A 21,862-nucleotide genomic window follows, 5' to 3' on the forward strand; every position below is an offset into this window, starting at 1 on the left:
AAACATTTCCATGTATATGTACATATATAGTATATGAAAATTTGAATTTTGTAACAGTTCAAATATTGTAGCACGTATATTAGTTATTAGTTTTTTATTTTTTCATAAATTACATAAATAAAATATTGTTATAATTTGTATATATTGACATAGATATAACTTCATGTACTAAATATGTCAATAGTCATTCAATAATTTAGATGTTTAAAATAATTAGTCCTAGGTAATATATATATATATCCCCTTTTTTCATATTATCAAACTACTCTTGTTATAAGCAAAACTATTTTACATATTAGTCTTGATGACAAATTAAAATATTGCTACATTTTCATGAAATAAAATAATATGAATAATTAATGATTTAAAACATAAATTTAATTAAATTCTTTATATAAAAGCCTGAAAATTATAATATATCTTTTTAATACAAATTTTAACCTTTTAAGGTTTGTTATATTAGTGTTGCAATCATTATTTAACTCTTTTTTATAAGATATTCTATATTAGCTTAAAATTTTTACATGTATTTTGTACTATTAAAATTAAATATTACCTATTGCTTTCATATATTTTAAAATTATTAAAATATCATCTAATCTTAATTTTTGTGGATTTATAAATCAGTTTACAAAATAATTTATATTCAATGTGATCGTACATTAAAATAATACAATCTTAAGTAAAATTATTTCCCAAATCCTAGTATTTAAAGAAATCCTACGTTATTATAAACTGAGCTATGCTGACATATGTGTATATAAAAGTTGATTTAACTAATTATAAAATATTCATGAATATGGAAAAATTAAAAGCAAGTTGTTAAAGCCTAATAAATTATTTTCTTAAATTGATTTACTCATTTTTATATAACTTTCTGTAATTTTAAATGTAGTATCTTTTTCTATAATCCTTTATATTTAATAATAACTGTGTTACATAAATATACTAAATATGCACGTACTCAATTAAATTTCTTACAAATTATACTAAAAAAATTTGTATAATTTCATTTACTTATTTCTTCTAAGTACAAATAAGGTTCGTTGCGATTACTTATAATTGATAAAAATAATATTCCAAAATAAATATGTAGATATTACCAGATATTACATATCGTGCTAAAATAATTGATATTAATTTTATATTTTTTGTTTTATAATTTTATGAAAATAATATCTATCAATGTTAATATTAATTAAAGCTATTTCATACGTACAAATAGAAGGATAATAGCGTGATATTTCAGTCAGGAAATGGTTATTCTTATCCATTATGTCTAATTCATTCATCTATGCAGAGAATATAGTATACATACACATACATTCAACAGGTGACTGTGGTAGGAGAAAAGAAGCGCGAATTGGGGACTAAAAAAAGGTAGCGCCTCGCCGTTCAGTAAGAATTAGTGACGACGACGGGAGTGACTGACTGGCTTTCAGTCACGTAGCACGTTTGCCATGGCGTATGTGTAACAGTTCCTTTAATCGGCGTGTAGTGTTGCGTTTTATTGTGATTTAATAATATTAGTAAGATAAATATTACAATTCTTTATACAAGGTTTATTATATGTGTATGGGAATAGATTAAACGGAAAGCAATTTTTTATTTTAACATGAAAAATCGTATCGACAAAGAGTAACATAGCTTTGTGAATATTGATCGACAAATTGGCGGGATATTATAGTGCGTTTTCCGATCTTAGAAAAGATACGACTGAAATAGGTTAGTCTCATTGTGCCATCATGCAATAAATGAAACGCGTGATGTATGTAAGTTAATGATACTCGTGATTTACACTAGTTGTAAGTACAATTATTTATTTCGTTATTTAATGTTAATGTATTTATTTAAATTTTATTATTATTTGAATATATTGAATATTAAGGATATAATGAAAATATGAATTTTTTAATGTATTTTAATATACTAGAATGTTAAAAGTTATATTCTACTTTAATTCTAATTCAATATTTACACAAAATTATACTTTTATCAATTAATCAACATGTAATATTGACTTGTTTTAAAATTCGAAATATTTAACAATTTTTTTAATTATTAGCATATTGTAATTATAATTATATTTATTGCACCATCCGTACATTATTCAATGTTTTTGGAATATGTAATATATCTACAATGTACATACAATCCCATAATCCTATTCCAACAAAGTACATAAATATGATGCAATACAGAAACAGAACAATATGTGAACATAATATATATATATATATATATATTATCCAGATAATCGTATGCTGCCTGTCTTAATTATTAGACTAATGCACTATGTGACATCGTGCGAAATAAAAATATAAAGATGGATTAATTAGATTAGATAGATATATTAGTTAAGAAAACAATCGGAAAATACATGTTAGAAAATAATAACTCGTGACATTAAACAATTTGAATTCCAATTTAAATAACTAGTTAATCTTATGTGACATAAAAAAGTAAAATTTTTACGAACTTGTAATTTCATAAGATTTCGTTTAAAATTGAGTTTTAATTTTTTTTTTAGTTTTTAATTTCAGCTTTTAAAGCTATTAAATTTCATTTTCAGCTTTCTTTTTTAATTAACATGCAATATTCTTACATTTAAGGGATCAGTAGAAAATAATACAATAATATAATCTATTATAACATCCGATGAATTTCTAATAAATATTTCACTTTCTTATATATTTAGTTTAATAACTTTATCAAATGCTTGAAAGTACACATTTAATGTAAATGTATATATATATACAATTACAACATTAATATCATATAATTCACTGAATTCAAGTGGTATTCACTTTATCAATAGTATAAAAATGATAAAATAAATGTACATTGTAGATTATCTATGTCAATCTTGCTAATCAGATTACATACAGATATACGTATTTGGCGGCGTACTTAAATATCCTCTGTGTTTGTTCGCAATCTTTGTTTCTCTACATATAATATGTGATATTACATAACTCTGAGTAATTCTATTATGATTAAATATAGAATTCAGATGTGGTGATAGTGGTATTTCTTTTTTTTTTCAGCATCTCCGTGAAAATATATGATTTCGAAGTCCAGAAGAAGAGTAAAAAGAATCGCTATTACTAATATCTGACATTTGCGTGAACATGATGTAATGCAAATAAACCAACAGTTTACAAAGTTGATTAAATCCTGATGATATCCTCCAGAGTAACTTGACGCGAAAATTTCTTGCCTGTTATTACAAAATTATTGATAGTGATTAAAAGCATTATTAATAACCGTCAATTTCAAATACAGATACGGTTTATAATTTAAATAACTCAAAACATCGAGTTGTCGTTCATATATCAGTGATCAATTCTACAAACAAAATGGGTCTATTCCGGAAGGTTAATGGTAAGTACTTAGCAATTTTAAAATTCTTAAAAATCTAAAAATTTTAAAATTTCACAGTCTTGTACATTGCAAATTATTATTCGTATTTCTTGTTATTCCCTTCTCGATTTAATTTCTCATTGATTTTTCAATAAGATTAATCAATTTATCTTCGTATTTACATAATAAACAATTAATTGTATATGTATATATATACATATTACATAAAGTTTATATACAGGGTGCTCAGGCTATTAGTTCGCAGCGATAAACGATAAATATGAAGAAAAAACGAAAGGAAAAAGATAAACGATTCAAAGTGAACTACATATTTTTTTTTACATATATTTTTTTGCATACACTGAATCTTCTCAACATTTTACGAAAAAAAGTACCGGTGTAACATGGTCAAAAACTGGTTAGTTTAAATTAGTATTATAGTAATATATTTTAACTTTAATTTTGTAGAGTATCATGAAAAATAAGGAAAGATGTAACGCAGTACTTTCCTATTTATGTTTTCTTTATCCTACATGTGATTAATTCTGCAACATTGAAATTAAATTTAAAATATCCTTGAAACTACCTCGCCTATGTTACTGTGAAATGCATATGCATTATTACACTCGCGAAAAATATATTATCGCGAATATGTAATTCACTTTGAATCATTCATTCTTTTCCTCTTGCATTTTTTCCCATACTTATAGAAGAACGCCGAGAACTAGTAACGTGAACGTGAACACTCTGTGTATAACCAAATATTATATATGCGTGTGTATAAACTTTCTGTTTGTATTTAAAAAAGGTCACTATTATGATCACTATTATATCTTGCTTCTTCTTTGTGCATATAATATAATGTGAAAATACAATTCATAGAATAATAATTAGACTGTAAAATAAACACTGAAAATAATGTTATTAAATAATAATTAACTACGTAATATTGTTAGAAAATAGATTTCTTAACTCTTACACTGACATGTAAAAGCATATACCGTGCTAAAGGCACTTTTAGGAAAAATTAAATTTGGACGTACGAAATTATATTTTTTCGAGAAAGAAAGTACCGGCTTTTTATTAATCTTTTATTATTTTATTCCTTATTTAAAATAATAATTATTATTATTTTTTATCTTATCTTTGATTACTTCACTTAATTCCGAACAAAATTCTTAAATTCTTTCTCTTGCTCAAATAAGAATATGTAATCTGAAAGTATGATATTTCTGTATCAAAATAAATCATTAATTATAAATTTGTCATACATCGATTGTTACAGTCGGTTAATTTGGAACAATATAGATACATACGTACGTACATAATTATATAACAATTATGTTATGCAATAGATACTATTTTAGTGAATTCAATGTGCACAATATGTATTTGTTACCGTTCAGAGAACTAAACAAGTGTTAATGATAACATTGTTCTTATGCAGGGAAACTGATCGTATTTTGTATTTTATTAAATGAAATTTTCATCTTTCATAAGTAATTTACCGGTGTCATTGTTACGCATATTTTTTTTCTGTATATGATATGATGAGATCCTTTGTAAATATATGCCTCAAATACAAATATTACAAGAGATTAAAGCACGCACGTATTTTAGTTGTATATATATGTATATATAATATTTCTTTCAAACACAGAGTGGAACATAAACTGATCGACAACAATCGACTTATAGCCATAACTATTTAAGTGTCTTTAATCTCTAGAAATTTATCTGTCTATTTAAGTGTCTTTAATCTCTAGAAATTTATCTGAATTTACATCGTTGTTTAGTTACTTTTCGAGACGTTAACGTAACTTGTTAACGTAAGGTGTAAAATATTTGTGTGTTTCGGTGGTAATACATACCAACCAGGAAGTTAAACGTTAATAGTGTAACACGTATCGCAAATAATGCATTGTCCATTATTTTCTATGTGCAGAGTTATAGTTTTATCGCGAATCAATAATTTCCTTTTATACATGGGATTTGTTCACAAATACTGTCTTTACCTTTCAACTCATATATTTTTAATGCTATTGATATGTATACTTATAAATTTTATAAATTAAATTATTTAAGAGAAACTTTGTTCTTGAAAGTATCAGAAGTGTTATAACAATTAACATTTTAATAATCTAATTAAACAAATTAATTTTTTTACTTCTTAAATTAGTTTCGCCATCGTGAAATTGAAAATAATTGCGGTACCTGTTGTCTTGATATAATTTAAATCTAAGCGTTACTAATTCATAGATAGATTTTCATCGATATTACCCTGAGATATGTCATTAGGATTATACATCTGTACGTGATTCAACTTTAATTTCACAGATACGTACACGTATGCAAGGATATATTTTGAATAGCATATATCATACTTGTGAGATTTAAATAAGATTGAGATATGTTTGAGGTAGATTTGGGTTAGCTTTGTGTCAGGTGTGGAAAAACGAAGATATAACATAAGACGAGTTATTATGGAAGCATAAATTTTCGGTAGAACGGGTATCGAACATTTGAGTAAATATTTGTTTGTTGAATCATTTCTTAATAGAACGTCTATAACGTTGCTTTAAGCCATATGCAAGTAAATCAAACGCAATATCACCCGATAAATAATAGAATTTCCAATTGTTGGAAATTTTATAATAATTTAAATAAAGAACTCAGTCGATCATAGAATAAATTACGTTAGTGCGGACACTAATGCGTACACCCAAAATATAGAACGTGTTCAATGCAAAGAAAGCAAATACTCTAGGGTATATGTACTCGTAAACAACTCTATACATAGCTTCATACTTTGATAATCGAATATGTAATTGCAGATCTTTCTATCGTGGCTAAAATATTTCTAATTTCTGTTAATGATTATATAATATGAAATTTGGTATGAATTGTACTCAAACTTAACCGAACCTAATTGAAATTTACATACGGTATGCATAAATGCATATAGTATTGACGACATTTTTGAATATATCTATGAAAATAAAGCCAAACTATAAAGATAAGAAAAAGAAAATAAAGGCAGTTACATACATAGATAAGTAATTATGTATACATACTGAGAACATAAACTTTGATAACATATCTCAAATTCTGCTAGTAAGTTGCAACATGTATGTTATTGTTGTTTAAGTTACTATTACTATATCTTGAAATTCGTTTTGATGCTTTTATTGCATTATTTATGATCGTAAATAATGTTAAATAAAATATGTAAATGACTAGTTGAGAATTTATCCAAACTATGAATCATACAAATACGGTTGTCGTCAATGAACAACGTTATGCATCGATAATTGCACCGTATTTGTCATGTTTTAATAATTTCACAATGTACAGAGTGTCCAAAAGTATGTGGAAGTTAGTTATAGGATCGATTCTACACATCGAGACAATGAATATTCGTGCACATATATATTATTTTTCAAGTCATAATCAATTTAGTTTTACGTTAGAGATATGTACATATACTGACAGTTGCGTAGATCAATGACTCAGCTGACGGACTTTTCTTCTACTTCATTCATTCTTTGTGTTTCTCTCTTTTTTTAAAGAAACAATGACGATAGAATTTCCACCATTACTGATTATTATTAAAATTTCATTTATTTGGCCCAGAGCGAGTGAAACAAAAAATTATTTATCGATCTATGGTAGCTTTAATTTGTTTATATGAATCTTTTTCATTGCTTTAACGTCTAGAATCAACGCTATAGATATTTACTTAGGCTCACAGATGTATACTTAGACACCCTGTGCATGGACATGGAAAACGTACTTTAAAAATAATCGTTGTGTATTATTGTATATACATATATACATAAATATATACATACGTAACTTAAGACTTTTATCAAATGCTATAACATACCGTTGTCTTTTTACGTAATAAACAAATTGATATTTTTGTTTCATCTGTTATTTATTATTATTGTTGACCTTCGCATTTTCGTTATTTCTGGCAGCATAAGAACATCTACAGGAAGAAGTTGTTTGATTTTGCTCGAATAATATCGCGATAGAACATTTTTACCTCCAAGGTTATCTTTTTCAAATTTGTGCAATTATCGAAATGCGTTAACAATAACGTTATTTTATTATCATATTATTGGCATTTATAAAGAAGACAAAATCTATATTAGGTATGTGCCGGTGATCCTGAAAGTGGCCTAAGTCTATTTAGATTACAATAATCTAAAATCATCTTTGCAATGTAATAGATATTGAACCATTGGATTGAGTCGATTGTTGCGTGGTTAAGTAGAATTCAGTTCATGCTTCGAACGGAACGCTTTAAATATCTCGAAACGAAAAATAAATAGCATAAGCCATTTTCATAATCACCGGCGCGTAATTAGTATATCAGCCTTCAAATGATCTTAGACAACGAGAATCGTTTTATACGATGGAAAAGTAGTTTTGAAGTTTATGTCGGTATACAAATATGTAATTTAAGAGGTGTACGATTATTATTAATCTCCACGTATCTTTGAACAATAAATAAATAACTATTTCACATTCTCAATAAATATCAAATTTAATATGATCCATATACATTGAAATTTTCTTTGTACGCTTTTTCATGTTATGAAGATGTAATCACAAACTTAATCGTTTCACTACCTTCTAAAATAAATATATTTACACAATTATGTATACTATATTACTAATGCCATTCATTTCTTCCACTTAGACGTGAAAGTAAATGTATTATAATTAATTTTGGATCTCAGTGATAACAAATTATGAAAAGGAATGATGTTGAATGGCAAACTTTTTTGTCGCAATACATCTTATATAAAACCAAATAATTTATTCTTCGTAACGCTCCTTCGTGTTGCCAAAATAGCGAAAGTATGTAAGCGAACAAGGATGAGCGAAATACTTCGTACATGTACATGGAAGTTATTAATATCATTACACATGGTGTTCCACTCGAAATAGATGATTTAATTACTTGTTTTAATCGCGATGAAATTAACTTAACGAATTGCAAGAAACCGTGGCAATTTCCTATTTCCGATTAGTAAACGGTACATATTTCCTTTTATGTAGAAACTTTCCCTACTTCCGTAATATACACTTATAAGGTATTTTATAAATATATTTTTTTATATAAATAGATTATTAATTACCAAAGGTTTTCCAGATTATAGTATTTTAGGAATTCTCGTATAATGTGTTGTCTAAAATGCAGCATTTTTTTTTTTTCGATGCAGTTACTTCTTCTTTTCTCTGGAAATTTAGCATGTGCATATTTATATTTGTCGTGTATTGTACGTAAATACAAATAAAAATTTGATTCTATTTCTTAAAACACTTCCAAACTCCTATAAGAAATAAGAGAAGACTTGCAAGAAATCTCCTTCCAAGAAAGAATTCTCCTTCAAGAATATCTCCAGAAATATTTGATCTTCGATATTCATTTTTATCTTCTTGCATTTTTAGATGTCAAGCACTATAAAAAAAAAAAAAAAAAAATATTGGAAGCTACAAATGCGTATAAAAAATGGAATAGGATTCTAAACTTCAGGTTATTCGATAATTTGTTTCTTATTATGACTGGAATTTGCTGATACGTAGGATTAACCTCTTATCTTTTGATGACAGAGTTTCCTCCTGTACTATCTTGCTATATGCGAACAATATTTTCTTGTCGCTTTTAAAAATCGCTCTTGTTTATACCTCGAGCAACGATGAGAGCTTGACACCAATCAATTGAATGGCAATTAGAAACAGAGATATGACTCAACTACGACCTTAAAGAACGTACGCTACTGAAGAAATTTATCGCGTTACTAGAATACTACTGAAAAATTGTCAAATTTCAAAGACTCGTCATTTTATTAATATTCATTCGAATTTGACGCAATAGAAAGGAGATTAAAGCTGAAACTACTTGAGTTTTAATCAACTTCTTAGGATTGCGAAACCTAACTATCCTTGCGATACGCTTTGATTCCGCATCAAGTTCTTTCGAAAATTACCGATGATGATTTTACGCGAGGTTCGTCCACGACCCTAAAACCTGATTGTTGATTCAAGTTCGTCGGATTCTTATAGCTGCCTGGTTTTTATATTCGCATGTTTCTAACCTTCTTGGCACTTTTCCAATTCGTGCCGAATTTATCACTGTATTTTATAACCTCTGACCAACTCCTTAACTACGAACTGAATTCATTTCGAAATTTTCTTTATTTCATCTTGTTGATATCTCGATATTTCACAATGTCTCTTTCTTTGCAAAAGTTTCATTCCTCGGCTGTTTCCTCATTAATATCAAGTTTGTTTGCACATTAGTATGTAATTCCATTCTAGCGTCTCTCTGATTTCGCATCAGGTTTTATCCTTGTTTTTATATAATACTTCAAAGAACTACGTGACTCTCGTCATGTTTGTCGGCGTATATTACCAAGAGACTGATGAACCTCTCGCGTTGCTTACTGAAGGAAAACGTTTTATTCGTCAAAGTAGTAACATTCATAGTTTCTCTCAAGGGAAACCAGCTTATAAATATCGTCTTTATATACGTACGTTATAACTTTGGAAATGAAAAAACATCTCCAATATTTTCTAGTTGTGAATTGTCGACAATGTAATGACCGTTTAGGCGTGACAAGATAACGTATATGATGAATTATTACTAAAGTTATTGCCGCGGATATTTTACGTACTTGCATCACTTACTGTAGTCACAGTCTTCATAAGAAAACAGCCAGTGATATTGATGAACCAGAATAACGAAGAGATCCCTGTTCCTATTTACATGATACTGCAAGATCGCATATTGTACACGTTGCTCAGCCAGACTTTGAGTAGAAACTTCTTACATATTCTTCTGCCTTTTCTGATGATAATTCTACGACCTGCTACCTCTTTCTAAGCTCAGATAGACATCTGCATATCAATCGAATGAAAAACGGAGAGACTTTTTACTTTCTGGAAACAAACTTTCCAGAGCCCATATGTAGATTTCCATTGAGAAATGAAGATCGTGTTGAACATCAAGAATTGAGAATCAAGATCACGCGAGAACGTGGTAGTATAGGTCACTGGATTGGTCTTAATCTGAGCTATAACGCTGTAATGATAAAAGCATACATATAGTTCTATTTAAAGAAAGAAACATCGATAAGCGTAAAATCTAGAAAAAATACGACCTTAAAAAATGTCGTGTCTGTCATCATTGTTTTCTTCTGACGTTTTTCTTTATCATTGATGATAAATGAGATATTTAAGGTGCTCAAGTTATATGGAACATTCTGTATATCTCAATTACGCACCAATCGATAATAATATAGATATCTATATTATTATTTATTTATTATTACTTAATCCGTGCCTTTGGACGAGCTTTTACATCTCTTTTACCTATTTCGCTTCTTATATATCTACCTTCCCTCTAATCCACTCTATATAGTTATCTATATATTATATATTTAAAATACTAAGCAGCCTAAATAGAAATTGCATTATAGCTGGTACAATGTTAAAACTTGTTAAATATTAACTAGAATATCCATGTTCCTTTGATTCTTAAACATAACATTTAAATCGTAGATACAATTTTCTAACTTTGATGTTTTTATCAAACAAAATATATGTATGTACATATATTTCAGACAGAATACCGAGGAGGGCGATTTTAGGTGCGATGATGTTTTTAGCTTGTATGTTTTCATACATGATTCGTACAAATTTGTCCATTACCATTGTTGCTATGGTAAATGCAACTAGCAAAAGTGGAACAAGTGGTCCAGCATGTTCTGCTCCCATCGTCACTAATAGCAGTAATAGTACTTATAAACCTACTATACTTCCAGACGTAAGTATTTTTTTAATTACACATACAACAAAATATTTAGCATATTCCATAGCCAGAACAGTTTTTATATTGTGCATTGTATGACAAATTATTTTATACGAAAAGCACATGATATACATAGTACGTTATTACCAAAGATTCAGATATAAGCAAAATCATCTTTTCTGTTTCATCGTCAAGTAAACTAAACTTAAAGACGTTTTAGATTTATTGAATATATCTTGTGCAGCTCTTTTTTTGTTATCAACATTAAAAGCATGGAAAATTTAATCTTATCTATGCACCCGTCAGCGATTGTTTTGTTTACACAAACAATTAGATACATTTTTTTTTATGGATGTGTTTGGTAAACATTACTATTACATACTGCTTTCTTGAGTCATATGCAGTAACATCTTTATAACCAATTAATTATATTTTATCAAAGTGTTGACTGCTTATAAAAATTTAAAGAATGAATATCGATCATTTTACATATGCGCAATTTTCAAAGGAATTGATTAACTTTGTAGATTTATTACAGTTATTATATATATGCTAAAAATGTGGAAATCGCTTGAGGCAAAAACAAGCAACAACCATTGAAAGATGTACATTTTTAACTGTTCGCAACTCATAGTAATGTTAGCCGATCCCGATAAAACTTTCAGGATATATACGTATATATAGCTGATATAAATTGTATTGTTTAAATTTTTATTACAGGCTCGGATAAAAAAGTTGTAAAAGATGACCTTTACCGTCTTTTTCGCGATTCCGATCAACCACAATCTTTTCAAAATCTTTTTCACGCATCGTTTAATAAACTAATTCTTCTAATTTTTTAAAGAAATTCAAGTAGTTAGGTTTAGTTTTAGAAAGTACTCGCACTTTACGTAAATGTCGACGCACAAATGCCTTCACGCCAAAAATATGAAATTTTCTATGCATAGTTCAACAAAAATACAAAAGATCATCGAATTCTAAGACACAGGGTGCTAAAATAACGGAGAAAAGAATCTAATGTTGAACGATAAAACAAAGAGATTAACTATGTTTGGTCCTAAATGTTTTTCATGTTATGTTGATTGGATGTAAATGAACGAATCGCACTAGTAGGAAATACGTAAAAAGGGAAAGATATCATGGATAGCGTAATGATGTAAAGTGTAAAGCATAATGGATTGCATTTATGGAAAATTCTTTCTGTTGTTACAAACTATTAGTTTTAGGATTAATTATGTTTAATATGTGTATTTTTGTTTAGTGTAATACTTCTGTTTAGAATTACTAACTACTAATCAGAATTTTGTAAAATAAGAATATAACGGTAATTTCATTAAATTGTTTGTTATTTGCTATCCATTAGATCATTACCACATTTTCATCTTACAGTATGGCGAACGATTTGAGTGGAATCAGCATATACAAGGTCTTTTACTTTCTGGCTATTTTTACGGAGTTATCCCGGCAAGTGTACCTGCTGGTCTTTTAGCTGAAAGATATGGAGGTTCGAAAGTAGTAGCGTAAGTATAGTTTCCAATTATATATATATTTACGATATATGTATGTATATTTTATTATTTCGCAATACATTTTATAATTCTTTACATGTATTTTACCTATTTCTTGTATAACCTTTTAATATAGATTTGCAACGCTAATACCTGCAGTACTAAACCTTTTGATGCCTTGGGCTTCTGGTATACATTATGGTTTAGTGTTTGCACTTCGTTTTTTGATGGGCTTCTTTGGAGTAAGTCACTCACTAAATTATTTATCATTTATAAATTACTGTTTTTCTATTTTTATTAAATTTCTTACTAAATAAGATAGTTTTATAGAAGCGTACATAAAATTTTTAGACTTGGACATCTTAAAGACGCTTTTAAGGCGTCGAGTTATATTTTTGAAAAGTCTGCTACAATACAAAACAGTACGATTATCGACGTCTTGTGAACGTCTATTCATTACCTAAATGTTACGTAAATAAAACGGCTTTGTGTTGTACGAGTAATGGATATATCAATAATTTAGAGATCTAAACTAGACAGAAAATTTTGTTCATACGAGCTTTGACGACTGAAGACTGGCTATTATTAGATGATTCAGTCTAGACAGCTTCCTATCAAAAAAAAAAAAAAAGTTTACATCTTATTAACTCTACTAACCGATTAGAGCTACGTTTAATATACACTGGTTTCTATAAAACTATGGAATTTTTGTAGAAAACATTTTTTATGAAATTTTAATTGTAGCAAAGATATTTTAGGTGATAAATCCTTTGTATATTCAGCTGATCATAAAGGATTTCATTGTGTGTTTATTATTATTAATCACGTGCAATAATATAATCAAGATAAATTTTTACTATTAAACTAAATTCATAGGCAGCTGTTTATCCTGCTCTTCATGCAATGATTGCAAGATGGGTTCCTCCTAGCGAGAAGGGTATATTTGTATGGACGATGCAAGGTATTTACATAAAAATTAAATATGAAATTAATAAATCCAACATAATATAATACGAGATATCGTTTTTTAGGTGGACCTTTTGGAACTGTAGTCACGTTTACATTATGTGGCCAAATAATTAGTGCTTTTGGTTGGAAAGCTGCATATTATGTTACGAGTGTTCTTATATTGATTTTTTATGCTTTATGGGTTCTTCTTATATATGATACCCCTGATCTTCATCCAAATATCACAGAAAGTGAAAAAGCTCACATCAAAGAACAAATAGGTACTTCTGTCTCTAAACAGAAAGTAAGTATAAATTCAAAAATTTTAAATTAAGTTATTATATACATATATATTTTTGTGCTATATACATTTAATTATATATATATATAATTAAATATTAATGTCGAACTATAGGTAAAATTACCAGTGAGAGCTGTTGCTACATCAGTACCGTTCATAGTTCTGTTATGGGCTCATTTTGCAAACATGTGGGGTATATACTTCATCGCTACAAACGGACCAAAGTATACATTGGAAGTTCTTGGTTTTAATATGAAATCGGTATACTGTCTTGTTTATTTATTGTTTAAAATGATTTTATATAACCTAAACTAAAGTTAATTTAATTATATCTAGGGAGGATCAATTACAGGATTACCTTACATAGCAAGACTTGGCGCTGGTGTACTGTTTGCTGCAGCTGGTGATTATGTTCGAAAAAAAAATATTCTTACTTTAAAATGGATTAGAAAAATATTTATGATTTTCTGTAAGTAAATTTTCTGTAAGTAAATTTAAATGGAAATTGGTTTGATAAATTTTATTTAATAACGATAAATAAATAAAATTTCTTGTTTAATAGCACATATGGGTCCTGCGTTTGCTTTGATTATAATGACGTACGTTGGTTGTGATGCAGTAACTGCAATCGTTATGTTAATAGTAGCACTAACTTTTAATGGAGCTGCATGTCAGACCAGTTTACAAAATCATCAAGATCTTGCACCGAATTTTGCTGGTTCTTTATATGGTATTATGAACACTTTTGGTAGCTTTGCTGGATTTATTATTCCACCAGTTATTGGCGTTTTAACAAATGAAAGGGTATGGATTAATCAAGTATACAATTTTTAATACTTCATTATAGTCGAACAAGTTATATTTGAACAATTAAGAAAATGTCCAAATTTAAATCTAAATTCTAAATATAAAATTTTTTATTTACTATTTCTTTTTAATAGAATGGAGTAGAAGAATGGCGTGTTATGTTCTGGATTTCATCAGCTGTTTTTACATCTGCGACAATACTCTTTTGGTTATTTGGTTCAGCGGAAATTCAACCATGGAATGATTTAAGTCAGCAGAAAGTAGAGACGATTCCTGATGAAGAAACACGAATGACTGACATACCGACTAAAGAATCACGTATGGAAGAAGAAGAAGACAATGAATATAAAGCATCATTATAATTAAAAAATTGTATCTTTAAAGAAGATAATACTATATTCATTTTTATTAATTTATTTAATACAACATAAACTGCATTAATATATCTGATCATTTCATAAGCAGTACGAATATTACGTTTTCTGAAAAGGATAAGTCAGCAATTATTAATAATCAATACGCTGTCATTTGCTTGTCAATTTGTCGATCTCTCTTTTAATCATTTTTTATTGTATTATTACTAACTTTTTGTAAAATACTCGATTATTCCTTCAATGCTCTAATGATACATTGAAAGTATGCATACTTGGCCAAATAAATGCTTATAATATAAATCTTAAAAATAAGCGTATTAAAACTATACAATTTAGTGTGATTCATATGCATATATATGTATGTGAAAAATTTATATAGCATTATCTACTTATATATGATATCGTCAATTTATATTACAAATTTTTGTAACATATTAGCGATGCTAATATTTTCTGGAACATTATATATTTACATGAATACCTTTAAAGAATTTCTACTGTAATTAGTTAGGAGTTGATTCTTCCGAAATTGAGATAAATTATTAGTTAAAAATATTAAGGACTAAGTACTTGCAGTCACTTGTAGCAAGGAAAATGGCTAATTGTTCAAATATTCGTACGATTCGGAGCTTCTAAGGATAGATGCCATGCGTTCCTCATGAGTTGTTTTGCCAGAAGATATTCTCGCTTGTCTCATATGGCTAATTCCTTAGAAAAAAATGACTAACTAGCGATTATTTGACTTTGCTGTTTCAACATTGCGTCTTTAACTTATTGTAACGAATTAATGATATATGAAAAGTACAAAGCTCTCTGTCCTGAGTGTACAGCAAATAATTTTATATCCTAATTATCTCAAAAGTGATGTCATTTTAAATACAGAAATAGTTAAAAATTTTGGATTTTTTACATTAGTAGAATATTCAAACATCGTCTAGACTATCTATTAAAACATAAGAAATACTCGACTACATTTCTTAATTTCGTGCCAAATCGAATTAGTTTCAATGTAAGTCATAGTATGTACTTATCATGAATACAATAGTATCATAATCTTAATACTACTTCCAGCGTTTTGAATGCATTGCATGAATGAAATTTTATTAATACTAACGTACAACTTGTTATGTCACGTATACTATATATTATTCCTAAACCATTTATATATTTACTTGTTTGTGAACTTAATATCATTCACATTGATCCTATTCGGTTGGTCGTCCTCCCCATCTATCCGCCGCTTCCTGTACCTCTTTTTCATACATCATCGATATATTCGCAGACCTTAACATTGAGATCTTTTAACATCTCTGATTTCTCTTCGTCTACTCTTCTCGGCTTTATCGTACCAACTGTATTATTCTTTTCCCGTTTCTCGTCGATGTTTTCTCTTCTATCGATCATTTATAAATAGATTAAACTTGACGTTAAAGACTCTTCCATTAGACCCTACTACGGGTTGACTATATTTATCGTTCTTTTATATATAAATGTTCTTCTTATGTATAAATGCTTATCTCATCTTATGCACATCTTTTTCCTCTTCAGTTTATTGTTTATCAACGCGTTGAGTACGAAGGTATGATCCCTCGTTCCTGTTTTCGTTGGAAAAGCCGCTTGATTCTCTCTCAAGATCCTGCTTCTCTCATTCACTTTCTTAGCCTTGTATTCAGCACTGTTCCCAAGCGTTTATAACACACACATTATAAATATTGTTTATAAAACCACAAATATAAAATGTACAGTTGTAAATAAAAGAATGAATATGTTAGCACCATGGGAACTCCCAATATCAATATACAGAAGTATATATGACTTGACTTTATACAAAAAAACGTAGCATGAACAATATAATATATTTATATAATATTTAATTTATATATAATCTACAATGTGCGATATGGAAAATTATAGAAATAGATCTTTTTACACATGTGTGTATTTCATTATAATTAATTTAAAAATCATATACAAGATATAGCTATACGTAATTTGTATAATTATCTTCATGTTAGGTTTATGTTACAATATCATGCAATTACTAAACGTATTATATCATATGTATATAGTTGCATTGTGATGTGCATAGCTTGCCCTGAGGATACTTTAATAATAGTGTATGAGCATTTATTTTTGTCAAATAAACGTTCTAAAAGTGTATTAATTATTGTAACGTATGTATATACATTTAATTGTTATCATGGAAATATGCAGTAATTATTATGTTAATTGTTGCAATTATCAGGTATGAGTGTCTTGAGAGAGATATATAGGAATAATTTTTAAACCGTCTCCATGTGATTTGATAGGAACGCGTGAAGGGATGTGGTTGATGTAAGTATTCGTATTGGGCAGATGTAACTTTGAGAAAGTTTTATAGGTTTGTTGCGTGCAAGAGACTTTTTGTCCGGTCATTTTATTACTTATGTTATTTATACTTAAACATGCATTGCAATTTGATTTAGTACACGCGTCTTCATTCTTCGTAAACGAATAATTTTTCAAAGTCTGTTGCGAGGAAGTAATATAGTTTTCTTGGGTACAAAATGTATTTTTTAATATTTGTAAGGCGTTTGCTGCTTCGGAAGTTAATGTACTATGATTGCTGGAAGAAGGCGGGCAAATTGGTTGATCTAGCAAAGTTACAATTGTCTGACTTGAGCTACTCACAGATTCTGCAAAGTATAACGTAATATATAGTCAGTCTTAAGAAGGCAGATTAAAATAAGTAAAATAAAATTATGATAGTTTTACCTTTTATTGAACATGCTTTCATCATCGTAGCGTCCGTTACATAAGACCATTCATTAACAGATTCTAAATGATAATAAATATATAAATGCAAATAAACGCATATTTTGTACGAAATATTGTAATATTTACCTTGAGGTCTAATCTCTTTGTCACCTGGTAAGAATACGCAGATTGTACGACGAGATTCTCCGCATGAACCTCTCGAGGGAAGTTGTAGGGGAGGTTTGAGCTTTGTTTCTGAAGGACAAGGTGGTTGGAGATCTTCATTTTTTTCAGTCATTTTAGTCACGATATAGCAGGGTTTATACGCCAGCAATATATCTTGTGTACGAAGTATCTTAGTTTCCTCTTTTGGAACACTTTCTACTTCTTGATCATTCAAACACCATTGGCACATCGATTGTCTTCTACAGACAGAACATAGAACTTCCCTCGATTTTTTTATTTTCTTGACTTCCGAAATTGCAGCTATACTTGTTTGCGTAGAAATTGTTTCCGTTTCTTTCTTTGTCATCGACTCAAGAATTTTCTTCTTTCTTGTAGCCAATATTTGATCTATCGACTTATCTGAAACGCATTGTCGAAATGTTATTAATCACGATCGAGTTAAATAAATGCTTTTAATATTTTGCGTATTCTTATATTTTAAATTTAAACCTATCGATGTTCAGATAATAGCGTGTCTATCTTATTTCAATATAAGATATCTTTGTACGACCTTATAGAGGGTGTTTCAAATTTTAACGATCAAACTTCACCAGTATGTTCTATGAGTAGAAATATTAGGGGGTCTACCTACGTTGGTATTAGGACATAGGAAAATAGGACTATCTACTTTCTTAATTACGCTCTCAAAAATATTAATTTTCATAAAAATCTGCAGTCTAATAATAAAACGTTCCAAGTTTGATACTAACGCTGCGCTTGCTTCTGCAGTTCCATAAGTTTCACGATAATAATCATCGTTCGCTGAAGAATTCCCTTCAAAATGATTTTAACGGCATGAATGGCATTTTCAGATACAACGTTGCAAGCCATTTCCAACAAATTGTCCATCAAAGGTATGACGATAATTGATGCTTCTAGGGGGTCCACTACCATATCGAGTTTCAATTTTCTCAACACGTCTTCCTCTTTCTCATCGTCTAACTTGTACGTAGCTATGGTTTGTATAATTTGTTCTTTCATGGGATATCTAATCCTTCCGGCACACTTGTCTACAATTTCATCTATTATATCGTCTATTACGATCCTAACGTCGAGTCCTTTGGAAATACAATCGTCTAAGTAACTCGAAATCATTTTTTTCGTTTCCCAATAATCCGTTAAAAGCATCGTGTTAGATTGTTTCGGTTCGCAACTCAAACCAGTCTGTACTTGACTATCTATAACGAAGATTTTCGTTCGATTGTTATATTTGATATAAGTTTGCGTCGCTTTATCAGACGTCTCGGCTTGTGCTTGACTCGTCGGATCGTCTATCCAAAATGCACGCGCTAGTAGAAAATTCAAAATCTCAGTAATTTCCACTTCTGTTTCTTCTTCGGCGCTAACTTTGGACTCGAACATTTCGCGTTCTTCATCTGTGACGTCCATGGACAGTTGTTCCATCACAAGATCATGCGGTGTTTCGGGATGGAAGCTAAGAATAGTTGCTGCCACATTGCTTCTCTTCAATTCAGGCATGGGACCTTCCTTCATTGACGCTACATACACGAAATGTCTCTTAACAGTTAGAATTGGGAAAATGTTCATCTCTTTGTTTAATGCGTACATAAAGATATTTCCCCCCCGTGATGAATAGTATCATAATTATTCCAATTACTTTGCGCGAATAGTAAATAGATTAAATATACAGGGTGTTATATTTTACTCGACTCACACAAATATCTGCTAGACCATACGTCATTCGAAAAAGTGTAACTTGTTCTATTTCAAGAGAGACGTCTTATGACGACTACCGGATTTGCCTAGGTGGAGCGTTTTGGGGAGGAGCACAAGATGCGCCCCTTGAAACAAAGTAAGTTTTATTCGAAACACTTTCTCGAATAATGTATAGTTTAGGAAATAGTTGCGTGGGTTGATTAAATTTAAACACCTTGTACATTGTTAAGCTTCAATGGAGCAATGACACGTTTCTAATTTACTTTTTTATCCGAATATATAAGAAAAAGTTGTATATAAGAAAAGAGCCTATCCCTAGGTTTTTCATTAAAATTAAACAGCACCTTAATACCTTCTTGCTGTTGATGAACGCACGAAGAGAAGAATTTAGTAATCGTATCTTATAAATATGATCTAACTCTTTTAGATAATTAATTTCATTCGCTTCGAATACCTTGTGGTATCTAATAAGATTAATCACGATAATAATGACGTAATTTTTCAAGTAGCGAGAAGAAATTACTGGAAGATACAAATTTTCCTGTAAAATTAAAATAAAGATCATCTTCGTCTTTTGAAATTAAATACTGAAATTTGTTGTTTTTACGGTATTCAAGCTATCAAAAAAGTGTCAAACGAATAATAATAGAGAGCAGTGAGACATACTCATAATATCCTTAAAGTATTTTAAAGGTGGACATGGCGTGCTCATGTATATCGTTTGCGAGGCTTCGTCCCGATATTCGATAGAAATATGCACAACTGGTATTCCTTGTAGATACGTTTGGCTTTCCGCATCCTCTTTCGACCTCTGTTCAATTTGGACCTTTGGTTCTTCTGGTTCTTCTGGTTGTTCTACCTCTTCTGATTCTTCTGGTTGTTCTACTTCTTCTGATTCTTCTGGTTCTCCTGGCTCTTCGTCTTTCGTTTTCTTAGAATCTACAAATTGTTTGCGAGTAAACGATCGTCTATATACAATATTATCAGGATCAAGGACTAAGTGTTTGTCCGGTGTTGACGACACGGTCGCTGTATCCAAAATTTCCCTTAACGTCGCATCGTCTTCTGGGGTTACCGTGATAAGAGTTTGAGCCCAAACATCATCTTCCGAAGTCATCTAATATATGAGAATACGAAAAGATATCGATCATCTAGTTGATAAAATTTCAAGAAAAAAATAGGTGTTTTTACGTACTTAATCTTGCGAATGTTTGGGAATTTCTATGGCTCGATTTTTCTATCGCGTTAACAAAAAAGACAAATCTTTTATGCACATTAACAGTGACTCTTTCATATTCTTCTCAAAAGTACGATTAAGTCGAAAATAGTTAGAATAGAATATTTTACGTTAATTTTATTGACAATTTAGACACTTAGTTAAGAAATGAATTACGAAAATTATGTGAAATTAAATTTACGAAGAAATGTAATAGTGGATATTTCTAAAAGTATTACAAGTGTGCAGTACTTACTCTGATAAGAAATTAAATTACTATTATCTCCAATGTAATTTGGTGTCAACGAACAAATACACTTATTAGTCCGAGATGTCATCTCAGAGTTCCAATAAAAACTATCCGAGGGTTAAATAAGTTATTTTAAAATTTTGTTATTGGAATTTTGCATATTAAAAGGTTATACAGATTCTGTGATATGTCAAAAAAACAATGATACTCAACCTGAGATAGTATACGATATGTATAGGATACATACACAGTGATAATAGAAAACTTAATTTGAAAGAAAAAGGATGTCATTTTATCGAAAACGACAATGTGAGTTCGCGCTCGCTATCCATATGCAGATTCGCTAGTTACAATAAATAGTAACTAGAATATAGTTCTAGATACAATCGATAGATTTAATCGATAGGTTTAAGATGTTCTTTTGCGTTTATCCTTAGTCTATGTAAGAAAGTGCAATAAAGGTTTTTCGGCACAGAACGGTGTGAATACAGAAATAACAACACATTTTTTATGCAAGGAAATGAATGAAAACATTTCTTTATCCAAAGCTTAATTTTCTGAATGATTGTTTATGACAATTAGTCGGATGCTAAACGCAATATTACGGATGCAAGGATGCAGCAAGGAATATC

The 21,862-nt window shown here is 29.3% G+C and overlaps 2 protein-coding genes across 3 annotated transcripts; one reads left to right on the forward strand and one right to left on the reverse strand.

Annotated features, from left to right (window-relative positions):
- The first annotated feature begins 1,393 nt into the window (after window positions 1–1,393).
- Window positions 1,394–17,286, forward strand: LOC100651278 (sialin). Of its 2 annotated transcripts, XM_048405111.1 has the most exons (12): window positions 1,394–1,805; window positions 3,048–3,195; window positions 3,286–3,384; window positions 11,001–11,203; window positions 12,578–12,708; window positions 12,833–12,938; window positions 13,573–13,657; window positions 13,728–13,948; window positions 14,060–14,206; window positions 14,282–14,414; window positions 14,508–14,749; window positions 14,887–17,286. In XM_048405111.1, the coding sequence occupies exons 3-12, from the start codon at window positions 3,360–3,362 to the stop codon at window positions 15,112–15,114; spliced, it is 1,521 nt and encodes a 506-aa protein (XP_048261068.1). In that variant the 5' UTR covers window positions 1,394–1,805; window positions 3,048–3,195; window positions 3,286–3,359; the 3' UTR covers window positions 15,115–17,286. The 2 variants fall into 2 exon arrangements, with proteins under 2 accessions (XP_048261068.1, XP_048261069.1); XM_048405112.1 differs by having other exon boundaries at window positions 1,394–1,725; window positions 3,048–3,384.
- Window positions 17,048–21,556, reverse strand: LOC105667206. Its single transcript, XM_012321345.3, has 7 exons — window positions 21,444–21,556; window positions 21,237–21,337; window positions 20,431–20,881; window positions 18,798–19,586; window positions 18,010–18,447; window positions 17,881–17,943; window positions 17,048–17,801 (listed from the first exon to the last, which is right to left on the reverse strand). The coding sequence occupies exons 3-7, from the start codon at window positions 20,879–20,881 to the stop codon at window positions 17,368–17,370; spliced, it is 2,175 nt and encodes a 724-aa protein (XP_012176735.3). The 5' UTR covers window positions 21,237–21,337; window positions 21,444–21,556; the 3' UTR covers window positions 17,048–17,367.
- Window positions 21,557–21,862: the final 306 nt, after the last annotated feature.

The sequence above is a fragment of the Bombus terrestris genome, chromosome 4 (genome assembly GCF_910591885.1).
Source record: "Bombus terrestris chromosome 4, iyBomTerr1.2, whole genome shotgun sequence".
Classification (NCBI taxonomy): domain Eukaryota; kingdom Metazoa; phylum Arthropoda; class Insecta; order Hymenoptera; family Apidae; genus Bombus; species Bombus terrestris.